General features: G+C 49.0%; 1 protein-coding gene across 19 annotated transcripts in view; it reads right to left on the reverse strand.

The window, feature by feature from the left end:
• Positions 1–19,152, reverse strand: part of DLG1 (discs large MAGUK scaffold protein 1) — a 1,304,904-nt gene that overhangs the window by 146,867 nt on the left and 1,138,885 nt on the right. For 9 of the 19 annotated variants that reach the window (XM_086944257.1, XM_086944258.1, XM_086944256.1 and 6 more), the window contains one exon: positions 12,658–12,691. In XM_086944257.1, the coding sequence (XP_086800383.1) occupies positions 12,658–12,691 (34 nt within the window). Of the gene's footprint in view, positions 1–12,657; positions 12,692–13,538; positions 13,639–19,152 lie in introns of all 19 variants that reach the window. The other 10 variants (XM_086944253.1, XM_086944267.1, XM_086944252.1 and 7 more) reach the window with 2 other exon arrangements.

Raw genomic sequence — 19,152 nt, forward strand, 5'->3', positions numbered from 1 at the left:
CCTGTTTCAGGGATTCCAAGCAGTAATGATTTGTAAAGGTGTGCACGCTGCTCCAAGTCGCAGCTCTGCAAATTTCTCTGATGTGTACTCCCGCGAAGAGAGCTGTAGATGAAGTCATGGATCTCGTGGAGTGTGCTCTGATCCTGCTGTCCAGCAGCTTACCCGCTGATGAGTGGCAATATAGAATGGCACTGGAGATCCATCTTGAAATACTTTGCTTTGAAAGTGGAAGGCCTTTACGAGGACCGCCAAAAGCGATGAACAATTGTGAAGATTAACGAAACCCTTTGGTGCGATCCAAATAAAATTTCAAGCACCGCTGAACATCCAGAGAATGGAGTAACCTCTCCGCTGGTGTGGAAGGGTGAGGAAAGAAAGACTTGAGAATCACAGGTTCATTTAGGTGAAAGTCTGAAGGCACTCTAGGTATGAACCTCGGATTAGTTCTTAAAATCACGGTATTTCTCTTGAACTGGATAAAAGGTTCCTGTATTGTGAGAGCCTGCAATTCCCCAATGCGTCTTGCCAATGTGAGGGCAAGAAGGAGAGCCAATTTCCACGAAAGAAACTTCATGTCCGCCCGATGAATCGGTTCGAAGGGATTTTTCATGAGCTGTGCGAGAACTAAATTCAAATGCCAAGTGGGAGGTGGAGGCCTCACCGGGGGAAAGACTCAGAATAAGCCCTTGTGAAACTGTTTAATTATTCTTGAAGACTAGGGAGAAGGTCCAGACGTAGAATGTCTGTAGTGAGAAATCGCTGCCAAGTGAACTTTTATGGATGAATGAGCCAATCCTGTCTTAGCTAAGGCAAAAGATAAGGTAGAAGTTGATGAGGCTGAGAAGAGAAAGGGTCAACACTTTCCTTCCTGCACCAAATGCAAAATCTTTTCCATTTCAAACAGTAAGTTTTATTTGTGGAAGGGGCTCTAGCTAGAGACAAAACTTCTCTTACTTCATTCGAGATGGGAAGGTTCATGAATTCTGGCTGCTCAGGAGCCATGCAGTCAGGTGTAATGAATCTGGATCTGGATATCAAATCTGCCCGTGGGACATCCTGAGAAGATCTGGAATCACCCGCAAAGGAAGAGGAGGGACGAGAGACAGAAGGTGAAGTTCCGTGAACCAGACTGTCTCGGCCAAGCTGGAGCTCATAAGATCATCCTGCACAGTTCCGCTTTGATCTTCCTGAGATGCCTCGGGATCAACGGAAATGGGGGAAAAAGCATACACAAATGCTCTTGACCAAGCTATCGAAAGCGCATTCCCTAATGATCCTCGAAGGTGAAGTCTGCTTGCGTAAGACCGGCAATGCTTGTTGATCGGGGTGGCAAATAGATCTATTGAGGGTTTGCCCCACCGTTGAAAAATCTCCTCCAAGACCACCTGGTTCAGTTCCCATTCGTGGCTGACTGACGACAACCTGCTGAGTCTGTCCACCTTTTCGTTTAAAACTCCTGGTAGGTGTTCTGCCTGCAGCGATATTCCGTGAAGAATAGCCCATTCCCAAATCTTCTGGGCCTCTTGAGACAACGGAAGAGATCTGGTACCCCCTTCCTTGTTTATGTAGTGCATGGCTGTGGTGTTGTCCGTGCGGATGAGAACCGCCAACCCCTGCAGTCGTGGGAGAAACTACTGTAGTGCTAGCCTGACAGCCCTGAGTTCTAGGAGGTTGATATGAAGAAGATGGTGCTGGGGTAACCAATGCCCACTGACATGAAGATCTTGAAGCACCGCACCCCAGCCGTCCAGTGAAGCATCCGTTGTCACCATTTGAGGAGCCGGATTGCTAACGAAGGATAGACTTTGGGAAAGGTTTTCTTGCTTCGTCCACTACAAGGCTGCTCTTTTCATTGCTACAGTAATCATCACCTTGTCGTCGAATGAGCTGCAAACTTGCCTCCATTGTTTGTCTAGCTGTTCCTGAAGAGTCCGCATCCGCAATCAGCAGTGAGGTATCAGAGGAATGCATCAGGAGATCACCCCCAGAAGGGATTTGTAACGGCGTACTGAAAGAGACTTTCTTTTCCTCAATAGCAGCGCCTTGGATTGAAGTTTTTCCTGCCTTTCTAGGGATGGAAAAGCCTTGTTGAGATTTGTGTCCAAGATGGCCCACAGGAAACGCGCTGTCCTGGACGGAATCGGAGAGGATTTCTCTTTGTTGAGAGTGAGACCCAAATTCTGGAATAGGTCCGTACATGCATTGACTGCCAGGTATGGGAAGACCTGAAAATGATGTTTCCGTAGCAAAGATGCCACCAGTGCCAGCACCTTGGTAAAGATTCTTGGGGCAGCACGAAGTCCGAAGGGTAACACCCTGAATTGAAAGTGGCTCTTGGCTACTGTAAATCGTAGAAACCTCCTGTGCGCTGGGTGAATGGGTATGTGAAAATATGCATCTTCGAGATTGAGAGTGGCCATGAAATCCCCATGATTGATGAGACGTAATATATCCTGAAGTGAAACCATCCGAAAGGATTGGGAAATGAGATAGTTGTTTAGCTCCCTGAGATCTAAAATAGGGTGCCATTTCTCCAGCGTCTTCTTTACCAGGAAGAACCTGGAATAGAATCCTTCCCCCCTTTGAGACAGGGGGACTAGCTCCACAGCTCCCTTTAGAAGCATCTGATGAACTTCGAGCTGCAAGAGACGCAGATGTCTTGAAGGAATGGCAGCAGGGGGCTTAGAAGGTGGGATTTGTGTGAACTCCAAAGTATGGCCCTTTCGAATGATGTTGAGCACCCAACGGTCTGATGTTATCGGAGTCCAGTTGCGGAGGTATTGAGATACCCTGCCTCCTACAGATGTTGTTGTGGAGGTGGGTACAGCAGGCAGAGCCAGAACGCCGCTATTGCCTCTTGGACACATCCTGTCCTTGGCGGTTCTGCTTCCCTCTTGTATTCGATCTAGTGAAAGACGAGGCTTGACCTTGCTTTTGGTGATTGGGTTGACGGTACGACTGTGACGTTGATCCATATGAAGAGTACCTTTGCTGCTGGTATGAGCTTCTGTATGATGTGGTACTCCTACCTCTTGCAACCCTGAAAGGATTTTTCTGGTATTGAAGCGTACCAAGAGACCTAGCTGTCTCTGTATCCTTCTTTATTTCTTGGAGGTCATCATCTATGTGTTTTCCGAATATTGCCTCTCCGTCAAAAGGGTGGTCTTATTCTGGACCTCCGGCCTGAACCACGTCGCTCTGAGCCATCCTTGGCGACGAAGAACCGCTGCTCCAGCTAATGAACGAAAAGCCGTAGTGGCAATATTCATGGCACAATTTATCACCTCTGCCGATGTCGCTTCCCGTTCTTGCAGTATTTTCGTGGCCTCACCTCTTGCCTCCTGGGGAAGTTGTTCCAAATAAAGTGATAGGTCCCACCACAATTGGCGATCATACCTGCCCAGTATCGCAGAAGCATTTGCCGCTCGCACCAGGAGACTAGCAATTGACGAGAACCTTTTTACTGCGTTATCAAGTCGCCTGCCCTCCTTATCAGGAGGAGTTGTAAGGGGTGCAGTCAAGGACGCTGGACCATCCTCAGGTGCCTTACACTTCTTTTCCAAGTATGGCAGTACCGGAATAACAGTAGCCGGGTTTTTCATAGCCTTGAGACCCTCCTCCCACACATGCTTCACAATGGGAATAGATTGGGTCATCTTCCTATAGGGTTCTTTAAAGTCATAGAGAAAACACTCCGTCTGTACGGAAGGCATAGGCAGCTTGAATCAGCTAGATGCTCTCTCATCAGCATATGGAAACCCCCGACATCCGCTGGGGGAGAATCCACCGGGTCTGGACTAGCTAAGCTGGATCCGGGATCACATACTCATCCCACTCTAAGCCCTGATTAGGCCCGTTGAACAAGTTACTTACCTTCGGTAACGATATATCTGTAAGAAACAGTAGTTAGTATTAGATTCCTTACCTTAGAATATCCCCAGGCGTCAGACTGGATCCGGAAATTTTTGCGTAGCAATACCCCTGCGCGTCGTTAGGCGTCGTCTCTGGCTCCGCGTCCATCGTCGGCGTAGTCTGCGCCGGAATGACGTCGGAGTACTTAAACGCCGCCCATGCGCGCTGACGTCAGTTCTTAGACACAACTTTTCCACGCCAGATACGCAGAGCCATTCTAGAACCAACACTGGTGCCAAGAAACTAGGGCCCTGAAAGGGGATGACCTTAACCCTAGGTATCAGTTCGCAGAACGGGGAGGATGGGTGGGGCGGTAAGGAATCGAATACTAACTACTGTTTCTTACAGATATATCGTTACCGAAGGTAAGTAACTTGTTCATCTGAAAGAAACAGGTTAGTATTAGATTCCTTACCTTAGAATAGATACCCCAGCAATACCAACCCCGGTGGTGGGTCAGCAAACGGATACTCACACCAGAAAGTCCTGGAGGACGGAACGGCCAAAGAAGCCATCCCTCCGGACTTGACTGTCCAGGCAGTAGTGCCTCGCAAAGGTGTGCAGCGAGGCCCACGTAGCCGCCTGGCAAATGTCCTGCAGGGGGACTCCCCGACCCAGGGCAGTAGTAGCCGCCGTGGCCAGAGTGGAATGGGCCCTCAGCCCAACTGGAGGCTCCTTTCTAGCCAAGGAGTAGCACGCCTTGATGCATAAGACGACCCACCGAGAGATGGTCCGTTTATCACCGCCCGTCCCTTCTTCGCACCCACGTAACTAACAAAGAGTTGGTCATCCACCCGGAACTGGCGTGTGCGATCCACATAGAATGAAAGCGCACGTTTTGGGTCCAGACGATGGAGCCGCTCTTCATCCTTTGAGGGATGCGGAGGCGGGAAGAAGGAGGGCAAGGTGATGGACTGCCCGATGTGGAAAGCAGAGACTACCTTGGGCAGGAAAGATGGTTTTGTACGCAACACCACTTTGTCCGGATGCACAGACAGGAAAGGGGGTTTGCAAGATAGAGCCTGGAGCTCACTCACTCTCCTAGCAGAGGTGATGGCAACCAGGAAAGCTGTCTTCAAGGTGAGAAGACGGAGAGGACAAGAATGAAGTGGCTCAAAGGTAACGCACATCAGGAAAGTAAGAACCAGGCTCAAGTCCCACTGAGGCATCACAAAGGGAACAGGTGGAAACGTGTGTGATGCCCTTCAGAAAACGAGTTACTATAGGGGACTTGAACAAAGAAGGTTGATTAGGCAGCCTTAGGAAGCCGAAAGGGCAGAAAGGTAGCCCTTGATAGTGCCCAGAGCAGAGCCCTGCTGGGCAAGAGAAAGAAGGAAGAGAAGAACTTCAGAAAGAGGGGCACAAAGGGGATCCACAGCCTTTGCTGTGCACCATGCCACAAATTTGTTCCACCGGCAGGCGTATACCGACTTTGTGGAGGGACGCCTGGCTGCCAGAAAAACTTTACAGACTTCAGGAGGCAAGTCAAATGGCCTCAACTGCCGCCGCTCAATCTCCAAGCATGGAGGTGGAGACTGGACAGGTTCGGGTGAAGGACCGTCCCCTGCTGCTGCGACAGAAGGTCCTCCTGAAGAGGCAGACGGATCGGGGGACCAAGTGACATATTGAGTAGCTCGGGATACCAGTACCTTCGAGCCAAGTCCGGAGCCACAAGGATGACTTGGGCCCGGTTGCGCCTGATTTTCTTCAGCACTCTGGGCAGAAGTGGTATAGGCGGAAAGGCGTATAACGGACCGCAACTCCACTCGCGATGAAATGCGTCGCCGAGCGAGTGCCGCCTTGGAAATTCCAACACGCAGAACTGATGACATTGCGCGTTCTCTTTGGTGGCGAATAGATCTAACCGAGGCTCTCCCCACTGCAGAAAGATGCCTTGCCCCACGTCGGAGTTCAGACGCCATTCGTGATCCATTGAGCACCGTCGGCTGAGTTCGTCCGCCCTGGCGTTCAGAGAACCTGCCAGGTGGTGAACCACCAGGGTCACGCCCTGATGTTCCAGCCACTGCCAGAGGCGCAGAGCCTCTTGACAGAGGTCCCAGGACCCCACACCGCCCTGTTTGTTGCAGTACCACATGGCGGTGGTGTTGTCCGTGAACACCTGCACTGCACTCCCTCGGACAGAGGGGAGCAGTGCCAGACGAATCGCCCGCAGCTCCAGAAGGTTGATATGGAGCTGGGACTCCGCCGGAGACCAGAGGCCTCTGATCTCCGCCTCTCCCATGTGGACTCCCCAGCCCAGGAGGGACGCGTCCGTCACAACCACGTGCTCCGGTTGGGGAAGGGAGAGGGATCTGCCGCTGACCCAGTCGCTGTCCGTGAGCCACCACTGCAGCTGTCTTGCAGTGCCCTCCGAGATCAGGACATGGTCGGACAGGTTGCCCGGATGCTGGGCCCACTGAAACTTCAGGTCCCACTGCAGAGCCCGCATCCGCCACCGGGCGTGATGCACCAGAAGGATGCAGGAAGCCATCAGCCCCAGAAGCCGCAGCGTCAACCTGACCAAAACCCGGGATAAAGGCTGAAAGATCGGAATCAGAGCCTGAATATCCCGGACTCGCTGCTCAGGAGGATAAACTCGAAACTGCGCAGAGTCCAGAACAGCTCCGATGAAGAGGAGCTTTTGGGAGGGACCCAGGTGTGATTTCGGCACGTTGATGAAAAACCCCAGCAGGTGCAGGAGATCCGCCGTAATCTGGAGGTGGTTGACGACTGACTGGGGCAAGCCCGCCTTCAACAACCAGTCGTCGAGGTAGGAGAAGACTGAAACCCCTAACCTGCGCAGATGAGCTGCGACCACCGCCATCACTTTCATGAACACCCGTGGGGCGCTAGTAAGGCCAAAGGGGAGCACGGCGAACTGAAAGTGCTCGAGGCCTACCGTGAACCGCAGGTAGCGCCGGTGGGCCGGCAGGACGGGGATGTGAAAGTAAGCGTCCTGCAAGTCCAAAGCCACCATCCAGTCTTGCGGGTCTAGGGCAGCCGAGACCTGAGCCAAAGTCAACATCTTGAACTTCTCCTTCTGGAGGAAGCCGTTGATGTTCCATAGGTCCAAGATAGGGCGTAGGCCCCCTTTGCCCTTCTTGGGTACCAGAAAGTAGTGGGAGTAACAACCACACCCTACTTCTGGCCCAGGAACGCGCTCGATGGCCCCCTTGGCCAAGAGGGCCGTAACCTCCTCCTGCAGAAGTCGCAAGTGGTCCCCCGACACGCGGTGGCATGGCTGGAGGGGTCGCCTAGAAGGGGAGGGAGTAGCCCCTTCGGACGATTTGAGCACCCACCTGTCCGATGTGACGGTGCGCCAGAGGAAGAGGTGATGGCGGACCCTGCTCCCCACTGGCGTCACATGGGCCTGGAAACTCGGAAGGTTTCGAGGCGGATGCTGCGGGAGCGGGTGCGGACTGGCCTCGCCGTTGTCCCCGACCGCCTCCCCGGCGGTTTCTACGGCCGCCACCGCGCTGAAGATTCTGTTGAGGCGGCGTGTGGCTGGCGGCACGTGTGGGGGCGCCCCTTCCTTGGCCACGAAAGGAGCGAAAGGCACCCGAATGCTGGCACGGGCCGAGAGGTCCAAGGACTTGGCCGTAGCCCTGGAGTCCTTAAAGCGCTCAAGCGCGTGGTCTGCCTGGTCGCCAAACAGGCGACGGCCATCAAACGGCATGACCAGAAGAGTAGCCTGGACATCGGCCGAAAAATTGGCGCACCGTAACCAGGCGTGGCGTCGAATCGCCACTGTCGTAGCCATTGCTCTGCCCAGTGTATCGGTGGTATCCAGTCCGCACCGGATAGAGTACTGTGCCGCATCTCGACCCTCCACTAGGGCTTGGGCAAGTTCAGCCCTGACCACCTCAGGGCATTGTGGCAGCACGTCCGCAACCGTGTCCCACAGGGTGTGGGTGTAGCGGCCCAAGAGGCATGCGGTGTTGACTGACCGCAGTCCCAGACTAAGGGACGAGAACACTTTCTTGCCAAGCTGTTCAAACCTCTTGGATTCCCTGTCGGGAGGAGCCGACGAAGACGCAGTCTGGGAATTAGAGGCTTGGATAACCAGGCTCTCGGGGTGGGGTGGGGTGGGTCGACAGGAAGCTTGGGTCACCCGGAGCCGGGCGGTAGCATCTGGCCACATTCCTGTCCACAGGCTGTCCTTAGGCAGGCTTGGACCAGGTGCCCAACAGAACGTCAGATAAGGCCTCATTGAACGGCAGCAGAGGCTCGACCGAGCTTTACTGCGGTTTGAGGACCTCGGTGAGGAGATTAGTCCTCACGGCCGCTGAGGGGAGCGTAAGGTTTAAGGCCTTAGCCGCCCGCATCAGCACTACTCTATAGGCTGCCCCCTCCTCCATTGCCACGGTAGGAGGGGAGACAAAACCAGTGTCTGGAGAGAGGTCCAGGCCGCTGGCCTCCCCAAGCTCAACTGTCTAGTCCGCTTGGTCCGGACACTCCCGTATCAGAGGGTCCTCAGACCCCTCCCAGTCCTCTTCGTCACCCAATTCCTGGTAGCCAGGATCAACAATCGGGGCCCGTTCGTGGAACTGGAATGTACCTAGAGCTGTCTCATATGGCTCCCAACGGGGCCGTGTCGACGGCTGAACGGGAGCTACAGAAGGACTGGGGCCGGCGTCGACCGAAGTCGGCGCAGGTGGCGACACCCTCAGGGACGGCGCCGGTGAGGTCGTAAGGTCGACCGGCGTCGACCCAGATCCGGTCGGGGCCTGCGGCGCCGGGACCGAAGTCGCCGGCAGCGTCGGAGCACCCGACCCGCTAGGCCCCGGAGCCGGGCCCACAGGGCCCGAAGGCGCCTTGGGGCCCGGTGGAGAAGAGAGCGACCTCATGGCCATGAGGTACTGCTCGATCTCCACCCACGTCGCATCTTGCTCAGCGACCCGAAGGTATGGGGCAGGATGCCGCGCCAGCGACTTCGGCGGAGCCGCGTGGGTGGTGCCACTCAAAACCCCGGCCCCGTCGGGCGGAGCGTCGGGGGCGGTCGGAGGAGCGATGACGCCGCTCCGACCTCTCATGCCTCTTACCTGAGGAGGAACCAGAAGACCGATGCCGACTTCCTGAGCTGCGAGGGCTCCAACCGGTTCCTCGACCTCCCGTGGGACCGGGACCTCGAATGGCGCGGGCCGACTGCAGGAGCTCGAGCAGCTTGCAGCACCGCTCCCGCCTAGCCTTCGACATCAGGGCTCGACAGTCGGAACAGGATCGGTCGTCGTGGTCGAGGCCTAGGCATTGCAGACACCGGCGATGGGGGTCGGTATTCGACATCAGTCGACTACATTTCGAGCAGGGTTTGAACCCGGGCACCCCTACCGGCACCTGAAGAGTCGAGAACGACTTGAAGAGGATCAAAAATGATCAAAGAGTTTTAGTCAAAAAGTGACTAAGGGGTAGAGCTTCTCCGGATCTGCGCTAGCTAGCGCGGAAAAAAGAAGAACTGACGTCAGCGCGCATGGGCGGCGTCTAAGTACTCCGACGACGTCATTCCGGCGCAGACGCCGCCGCCGACGGACGCAGAGCCAGAGACAACGCCTAATGACGCTACGCAAAAATTTCCGAATCCAGTCTGACGCCTGGGGATATTCTAAGGTAAGGAATCTAATACTAACCTGTTTCTTTCAGATATCAATATTCTGATCCTCATCGGAGGAATCATCCTGTACGTCCAGTAGTGTTGAAGGTATATTTGGAGCAGGTGTTTGCAGCTGAGAGAACACCTGAGTCGGCAACTCTGGAGAAACCATCATTGGAGTTGTCGGGGCAGGAAATGTTTGAACTGCCGGGATAGAAGCAGCCTGAGTTGTAACCTGAGAGAATCTGGTTTTATAGTCCTGCAGCATGCTATGGAGATCCGCCAAGAGTAGGGAAGGAACAGACACTATCTCCTGGCCTGCGGACTCCTGACGTTTGTAAGAACATTCATGAAGAAACTCGCCTTCAGAATCTGTTTCCTGACATTTTACCAGCAGTTGAGATGGACTGTAAGCATACCCAAAGGAGTCCTGATCATCTTTGTCAGAATCCTCTTCTTCTAGTAACAAAGAGGGAGGCAAGGGGGTAACCCTCCTTAGAGACGTCATGTCCGGAGTTATCCTTTTCAAGGAAATAGTTATTTTCTCCGTCGACGACCGTGGTCGATGAAGGTAAAGGAAAACCGGTCATCGATATCGTCAACGTAAGAGTCACTGCCGACGGATGGACGGATTGTCGACGACGAGATGGGCGTCGGCGACATGGGCGTCGGCGAGACCCCTGACAATCCTGCCGTATTCATGGTTGCCATAGTTGAAGCACTTGTCGACCACTCCGTCGTTGTCACCATTGTCGACGACATTCTCGTGGTCGCTGCCGTCGTTGATATCTCCGTCGTCATTTACGTCGACGTCGTTGACGATCCTGTCGACATCGACTGTACCGTCAATGGTACGACTTTAAACACCTTGGATTTAGACGCCTTCGTCGACGGAGCATTCTGCTGCGTCGTCGACGACTTGGAGCTTTTCTCTGACTTCTCAGATGACAGAGAAGATGGGTTTTTTTTACGTTGAAGCAGTCTCCATCACTGCTGAAGGTGTAAATGGTCCTTCCCTCTCCTTTACACCGTGGTGAGGAGATGTTACAGGACTTTAGCCCTCAGACTCACGGGGGGGGGGGGGGGGGGGGGGGGGGGGAAGGGGTCTTTTTTGAGGCCTTAACTGGACGCTCCACAGAAAGTGAAGGGGAAGCCCTACCCCTTTTGACTGACCTTTTGGATGATGTAGCTGAAGAAGAGTCCTCACTGTCGCTTGACACGTGTCCTTTCTGGACTTCAATTTCTGGTGCCAAGTGAGGAGGCGATCCTCACGGTCCCGGAGTGTTTTTGAAGAGAAGGTGCGGCAGATCTTGCAGTCCGCAGCCTTATGATCCGGATACAGGCAATATATACAGTCCTTATGCCTGTCCTCCACATACAGCCTTTTCTTGCCACAGGTGGAACATGACTTGAAAAGGGCCGCCTTCTCCTTGTCACACATTTCAGAAGAAACACCTAACAATCCTGAAGAAAAAAGTTGAAGAAATTCTCAAAAGAGTAGAAAAATGAGCAGAGCTCAAAGGAGACTCTCTAAGCACAACGTGCGGTAGAAAATCTGAGGCTCTGAGGTTCCTTCAGGAGGGTTCAATGGGGTGAGGCTCTTCTTATTTGCTGATGCTTAGTTTTGGCCTCTTTTACAAAAGGAGGCGGATATGCTACAAAAGGGAATGAGGCCTAGGCCTTTTTTTCTTTCTCTTTTGTACCTACTGCTATGTTGTTTTTGTTACCGAGACTCCCATTCCGATGACGGGGAATGATACAAGCTATGGGGAATCTATGATTGTTCCAATACTGGGGCAAAGGGAATATCAACCTGCTGCATCTATACAGCTATTACTGGATTTGCTCATGTGATTTATTTGGTGCCTGGTTATTTTCTACCCTGGAGGAGTGGTGTATCTTATTTGACAGACTGGCCAAGGAGTCATGGAACATATTAAAAAACTGAGTTTTCATCAGCATCTCAAATTGATATAGGATGGGAACTGTGGTATTAAAGCTTTTACCAGGCTATACTCTGACTGTGACTTAACTCAAACTGAGATGCGTATGGATAGAAAACTGAGACAGGATGTCAGCTATGCTCTGAAATGGAATGAGGTAAAAGATCAATCAGCTTTAGAGGTTAGATATTTAACAGAAGAAATGTTCACCAATCTCTTGTATAATTTATTAGACTCTCTGAGGGATTAAGGGACAAATTAGTAACTGACCTGAGCTCGAGAAGTTGCTATCCAAGCCACTTTAAGTCCTAATACAGCTCAAAATGTTCCAAAGGCTATTCTTTCATAGAACTAAACAGTTAATTATTGAGCAGGTGTGGGGCCCATTTAGTGCCCATTTAGTGCCCTAAAAGGAAGGGAACGTTAACATTATTAACTGGGCCTGTGCATTGATCCATTATTTTTGGAAACAGATACTTCCTAAGCCAATGTCAGTGCTTGGGGTTGATATGAGTGACTCCCTAACATGGCCACACTGGCAGTGATCAATGACCTGCAGAGGCTGAGAGGATGCTGGACTTGAGGGCCCCCCTCAAGTACTGATGCCCCAGAATGTGGTGGTTGACTGTTTACTGGCTTCAAATCCAGGACAAGTGCATGCCCAAGGAGATCTTAGTTTATGAGGCGCGCTGCGGCCTGAGGAAATGGAAAAAATACAGCCACCCTGGTAAAATTAATAATTTGTTAACAAAAGATGGAAAGTGTTTGACAGTGATCAAGTAGTTTTCAGATTACCAACTGCTTAATGACAGTCATATTCCGCATTCTACAAGTAAAGCTTTAATTCTGTCTCAATATGCACTTGCACATTTGGGGTGTGTGACACTTTTTACTTGTAGGTTGTGGTACCAGAGATGTCGATTTTAGTTGTGGTACACCAGTTCTCTTTCATTGTTATTGTAATAACAATTAATATGCTATTAAAAATCTTATTACCCTAGCAAAATACACCTTACACACGAGCTAAGATCCACAAGCAAAATTGCTAAGGATGAGCCAATGCTCATAAACAAACAATTAGCAGAAGCAAACTACCTGTAGACGAAGCGGAAACTGATGAAACTTTTAACGCAAGTGACTAAGACATACATACAAACAAGCAAAACTTATTTTGTGGAGGACGTTCAATATAATTCCGTTGATTTTGTCACTTACTCAGGCCTTTCGATCCCATGTCGTCAGGGATCTCCTGTAGAAAGTAGTCCCCAGAGAGCAAGCAATAAAAAGATAATCACAAAAGAAATCGCTGTCAGTCATGGATAAAACAGGCAATACGACAAGAGACAGTTCCAAGAACACTACAGGTCCAGTACAAGGAGGTCAACAGGAGAGCCCCAATAATCACACTCTGATATTTCCAAGCTGTAAAAGGTCTGGCAGCTCAACTGTAAGGCATATGCAGTGGAAACGTTGCAACGTCTGAAAGCGGCTCTAAAGGAAGCAAAAAAGAGGCCTGTCTGTGGCTTGTGATTAAATATTATTGTCACGCCTCTGGCAAAGAGCGAGTAAACGACCACTTTTGTAGGTCGCACATTTTAAGAAGCTTAAGGCACCTGGTACTGGCACAGAGTGAACCAAAACACAATTATCTGTGCAGCTCGTCAGGTAGTGAAGCACTAGGGGAGAAACTGATTTACCACTGAGCACCATCACATTGTGGTCGGTTGGTTACTGCAAGCTGCAAGCCTTGGGTAAATGTATTTGCTGTTACACTGCATCGTCTCTTTTGTTCCACTGGCAAATACAAATGAGAACATCTTTCTGTAACATAATCCATTAGAAATAACTCTTCTGTAGTATCTGATTTACAATGTGCAAACTTTTTCCTACATTCAATAAGAAAGGATGCAGAGTAATTTCAGCAATATTTTTGTGGGTGCAAAATGAAGGATTGATTGACATTTTGAGTTTGACATGGTACCAACGCCTGTTGGCGCTCTTGAAACTGTCTCCATGGAAACAACCCACTGGAGGTCAGCAGGTCCTTCCACGTCCCCCTGGCTCTCTGTGCCACTTCAGAGGCAAACTGTACTTACGGTCCACATCACTCGTGTCCTGCTCGCTCTGGTCCTTGTTCTTGTAGAAAGGAAATTTTCGGGAAAAGAGGTTCTTTTTACGCTTGTCATTGAATGACTGCTGAAGGAGACAAGGAAGGGGCAAAACAGAGGGATGTCTAATGTCTGTGTGTACAAACGCCCGGCCCTAGCAGCTTTGTGGGGAGCGGACTCATGGGACCATCTCATGCAGTGTACAGTTCTGGCACAGATAAGTCTACGCAAAACTGGCGCCTTAGCGTTTAGGGATTTATGGATTTTGTGATTTATAGATATAAAAATTTTATATTTCCTAGAATGAGCTCTGAATTTTGCAATAAACGTGTGTATTTACTAGGACTGATGCTTTTAATTGGGTCGCAAACCTGTGTGGTTTTTTTTAGCACTCTGAAACTTTCTTTCATAGCCTTGCACCGTGGTAAATACCTCCACGCAGAGGAGATGCATTCAAAGTGGCGTGTCAATGAGCCTGCTGCCAGGCAATCTGTCCACTTGGCAGACTGAAGTGCATGCACATGTTGTTGATTCCTCTGCTCCATTAATCAGGTTCTCTGATTTTGCAGCTTTTATCAACTAATATGATATGCATACATGTGTTCTCAAATAATAACGTCTGCCGCACAAACATGGAGGTTCAGAGACCCCTAGTCTCAATCGACCTGAACGTCTTGGTATTACATGGGCATCCTTCGCCGACATGCCGGAAGCTGTATTTAAGGTTACTAGTATGATCTGACCTTTCTATTTAAGTGACTAAAATCACCCAGCAGAGCAAGTAGTTTATGTCAGTCAACTGTCTTCTAAGACATTGACACGGCTGAATAACCAGTGATGGTTGCTTAGACTGAGATCATCACCCTCCATAGTTTTTGAGAATAAAATTGTTGAATTAGCACCAGCAAGGAAATGCTTGGATTGTGTCACTGTTACTGTGCACTGGAACATGAACCTCTCCTTTGCATACTGATTGCTCGACTGAAATATTGTGTCTTCCCTCCATCATCCAAAACAGACTTAAGATGGCGGAATATTGCTAGTTTGTGGTTGCATGGGCATTGCGTGGGAGGTGCACAGCAGTACAAGAGCTCCTGAAGACAATAAAATAAGTGCACCAGATGTGCAACTCCCATGAATATTTAAAAATGGAGGTGGAACCACAGATACGGAGGCAGCTGGCAAAGAGTCAACCTGACCCCAACTCCAACTCTAAAGGGAACCCTAGAACACGGCCACCTGGAGATATCTCAAGCGATTAACAGTCCGCGGCTCCTTCCATTGCACTGAGATGGAAGATTTTATAGAGGACACCAATTAATTACGAAGCACAATGCTTCAGAGCACGGTTAGAGGTTTGGGAGAAGAAAGACTTCTGCTCGTTCTGCTGTGTCCACCAGCCCAATGGTCTTTGTAAAAGCCCACTACATCGAAACCCACTTTCAAAAACCCCACCTAAGCGGATTTTATAAGTGTACACTATGAATGACTACAATGCACAAGGGAGGGCTAAGCCCACACGTGCACATTACATTCATTTTCAAACAAGGGGAAGATGCCATCTCGACCTCGGATATTTAAAAAATCTCAAAGTTCAACCTAACCACTTTCCCCTCCTTCCCAAGTTTTTGCAGTACCTATGAAGGCCACTTGCTGGAGCAGAGGATGAAGGTATATTCATTGGGAAACGTTTTTGTAAAACAATTTTTAAAGAGCAAATGAAACCTCGGCCTTAGCTTCACAATTTAATGTTGAATGCGAAGGCTGAAGTAGAGTTGGGGGAGGGGTGGATTTCCATTACAGGAAGGCAGCATAGTGGGCGTGCCTAGGAAAAAGCTTCAGGTTCTGCACTAAGATTAAAAAAAAGGGCTAAAATCAAGATTTAAGGAAGTGCGGGCGGATACCCATTTGTTTCTCTCCCTTTGAGGTGCCTGGAGACGAGATCCAAGGTGGTACATCCTCTCTCATGATCATTTACTTGAAATATACAATTTTAAGATTTAGCTTATTTTGTAAAACACACAATTTCATAAATTGCAATCACCGCTGAACTTTAATCTACAGTCAATAAATTGTTTAAATGTCGGATTCTTAACCAATTCAAACTGATCGACAGTTTGTGTCCTCAGGAGGATAAACGTTGAAGCCAAACTTGGGGGAAATCTAAAAGACTGCGTGTGAAGCTATTTTTTTTTTTAGATGAATAATCTTTCTTTCAAAATAGGTCAGAAAGAATTGCTCCGAGGCTTTCCAGGCCCTTGTAGTATACAGAATTCTGTGAAACTAAACACTGCATGCAAAATGGGCTGAGTCAGCTCCCTGGCAAACAATAAATAAAATAAGAGAAATATGGAAACAGAACAGATAACACTTAGCAGAATTAGGAGAAGAGACAAGTTTAAAGATGGCATTCAAACGGTATTAGTATGTTATGTGACAGGTAAGAAGACAGAAATATAATTACGGATAACCAAATGCGTTGCACCGCAGGCCCACTGATGTGGCTTATGATTCAAAAAAGCAAAAATGGTTACAAATGGAAACAGGACAAGCAAAAATAAAAGGCAAGGTACTTTTTAAACATGTCAGTTTCAGTTTCTCTTTCATTAGATAAAACACTTTTTTCCTCATTTCAAGGAAGTCCACATAGAACACGTATCAAATCAATATCTACTATTAAAATGAAAGCAATTAAGTAGACATATTGCTGCTTTAAGAAAAGCTATGCTTTTAAAGCATTTTAGTACGTTTGTAATTATGTTTATTCATATTATCTAGTAATCTGCGGTGGTGAAAACTTGAGAAACTGAACTGCTGAACACGTTAAAAATAAACTACTGACAAAGCCATGAACATTAGTGTGTGAGAGTTACGAGTGCTTGGACCAAGAAATGTCCCAAAGAAAAAGACGCAGTTCTACATCAATGGCAAGCGTATTTTGAAATCCCATTCAATATTTCATGCATGTTTTGGGTGTTGCGTTATTGCGAGGAGTTGTGTACAAATTCTGTTATTGTCAACAGACAAGACTCTTGTTTAAACACGTTGTTAATTTAGTCAACATTTACATGTTTAGGTAAACACCACAGCATGCAATTACACTGTCACAAAAACAAAACTACAAAAACTTAGGTTCTGCAGAAACAATTCAAGTAAAAACAGCAAGTGTACTATACGACATAGGCAACAATAAAAAGTCTCACTGTTTTTCATTGGTGACTGTAGTCTTCCTAAGTTTATTTACATCTTTAAACATCCAGGAGCACCAGAACCTTTCACTCAATTGCCAGAGTAGATCAATAAGCCTTTTAAGTGTACCATGACGGACATCGATTGCTTGGATATAACTATGAGAAAACTGGGCAATCCTCACCTTTAGACTTTACCAGGCGCCAGAATGGATGCGGAAACATTTCATTGCAGTACTCCAATGCGCCACTAGGTGGTGCTGTGCAACTCCATTGAGGCTTCGTTCTGAACCAGAAGGGACAGAGTGGAGTTACACCTATGCGCCCCACCTTGGTGCATAAATTAGCTTCTTCTTGACCCCTTCCGCACCCTCGGACGCGAGGCATAAAACAATTGTCAGAGCCAGCGTTCAGATCTTTCATTTGGGACTTTTTCATAAGTAAAAAGAGACCACTCTACAGAGCGGGGAGGAGGGAGGGCAATGATGAACATGGAGTTAAAGGCCCTAGTTACTTACCACAGGTAACACGGAAAGTAACCTGTTCTTCTGATTCGTACATCTAACTGCAGAATCCTCACCTTTAAAATAGTTCCGAAGGGGGAGGGTCTGTTGAATGGGATCAGGACAGAATATCATGCAAGGCTGTAATTTCTTTCACGTTGAACCTTGCCTTTAAACCAGCAGTGCTTCGTTAAGAAATGCACTGACTCCCACGTCATGGCCTGACAGATGTCTAGGGCGAGTACTCCTCGTGTCAAGACCACGGTGTCAGCCTTTGCCCCGGTGGAGTCGGCTCTATCTCCCTCCAAAGGCTGCTTTTTTGCCAGTGTGTACCAGATCTTAATGCAAAGGACGATCCATCGTGAAAATGACCTTTTCTGCACAGCATTGTCTTTCTTCGCTCCATAGAACCCCTGAAAAAGCTGACTGTGCAACTGATGGTCCTTGGCATGATGGATGTAAAAGCATAATGCTCTTTTACTGTCCAACCAATGGAGCTTCTTCTTATTCGAGGGGTGAGTTCTAGCAAAAAATGCAGAGCAAGCGATGGATTGCCAAAGGTAGAAAGGAGTCACTACTTTCGCCATGAGGCCACCAGAGTCCTCAGCAACACTTTGTCCCGAAAAAAGGTGATGCAGGGCATTTGTATAGATAGCCCCTCGGGGTCACCCAGGCAACAAGCTGAAGTGACTGCAGTGATTAAGACTGCCTTTAGTGCCTGAAGATGCAACTAGCTGCTGAAGGGAGAGTACATGAGGAAAGTTAAGGCAAAGATAAGGTCCTACTGTGGCATCACAAATTGTTTGGGACGAAAAATGTGTGTCAAATCTTTAATAAACGGCATCACAACTTATGATGTACACAAGGACAGTTAGTCCAGCAAACACAAAAAAGACAAAAGGGCTGGAAAAACCTCTACTAGTGCCCCTGCAGGGTCAACGACAAAACAAATAAGAAATCATCCAATAGTTTGGCTTGTAAACGTTTTGTCTTGTGGACCTCAGACTAGATCACAAATCTGTCCCAGCAAAAATGGACTTTGTAGACAGATGTCTGGCAGCAAGCTTAACATTCAAAACCTCAGGTAGTTGATCAAAAGCAGTTTACTGATGTTGTTCAATATCCAAACACGAAGGTATAGGTGCAAAACAGTCCCCTGTTGCTGCAACAGAAGATCCTCCCAAACTAGTAACCTGATCAGGAACAGATGCTCATGCAGAGACGTTTCAGGTACCACACTTTCCCTGAACCACGTTGGAGCTATGAGGATGACTTGGGCCCAGTTGTTTCTGATCGTCTTCATACATCCTGGTAGAGGCAGGAAGGCGTAGGGGAGTCTCATGCTTTATTCCAGCTAGAAATCATCTCTTAGCCTGAGTTTTGGCTTGAAAGAACAAGTTACTTACCTTCGTTAACGCTTTTTCTGGTAGATACTATATCTGCCTGTGGATTCCTCACCTTGTGAATATCCCCCTTGCGCCAGCAACATTCGGAAATTCTTTTTTCGTAGCCTCGCGCCGACGTGGATAGGACGTCACAGAGACACGGCTCCGCTCGCGACTCCGCTGACGTCACCGACGCCTATAACAGGCCCACGCCGGCGTGAGGACATCAGCTCTGCCTTTTTTCCGTGCCATCGAGGCACACGGACGGACCAATGACAGTAGATATATACAAAGCATACACAGTATACAATAGTCAAGGCAAAACACACAGTGTAAAGCAAATGCAGGAAGCAAATGAAACATTTCCTTGACATCAAAACAAATATACCTTACAGTACAATAACTCTGGCATAGAAGAGTGGACAACGGGGAGGCGGGTGGGTCAGTGAGGAATCCACAGGCAGATATAGTATCTACCAGAAAAAGCGTTACCGAAGGTAAGTAACTTGTTCTTCTGATAGATACA

The sequence above is a fragment of the Lissotriton vulgaris genome, chromosome 11 (genome assembly GCF_964263255.1).
Source record: "Lissotriton vulgaris chromosome 11, aLisVul1.2, whole genome shotgun sequence".
Taxonomy (NCBI): Eukaryota; Metazoa; Chordata; class Amphibia; order Caudata; family Salamandridae; genus Lissotriton; species Lissotriton vulgaris.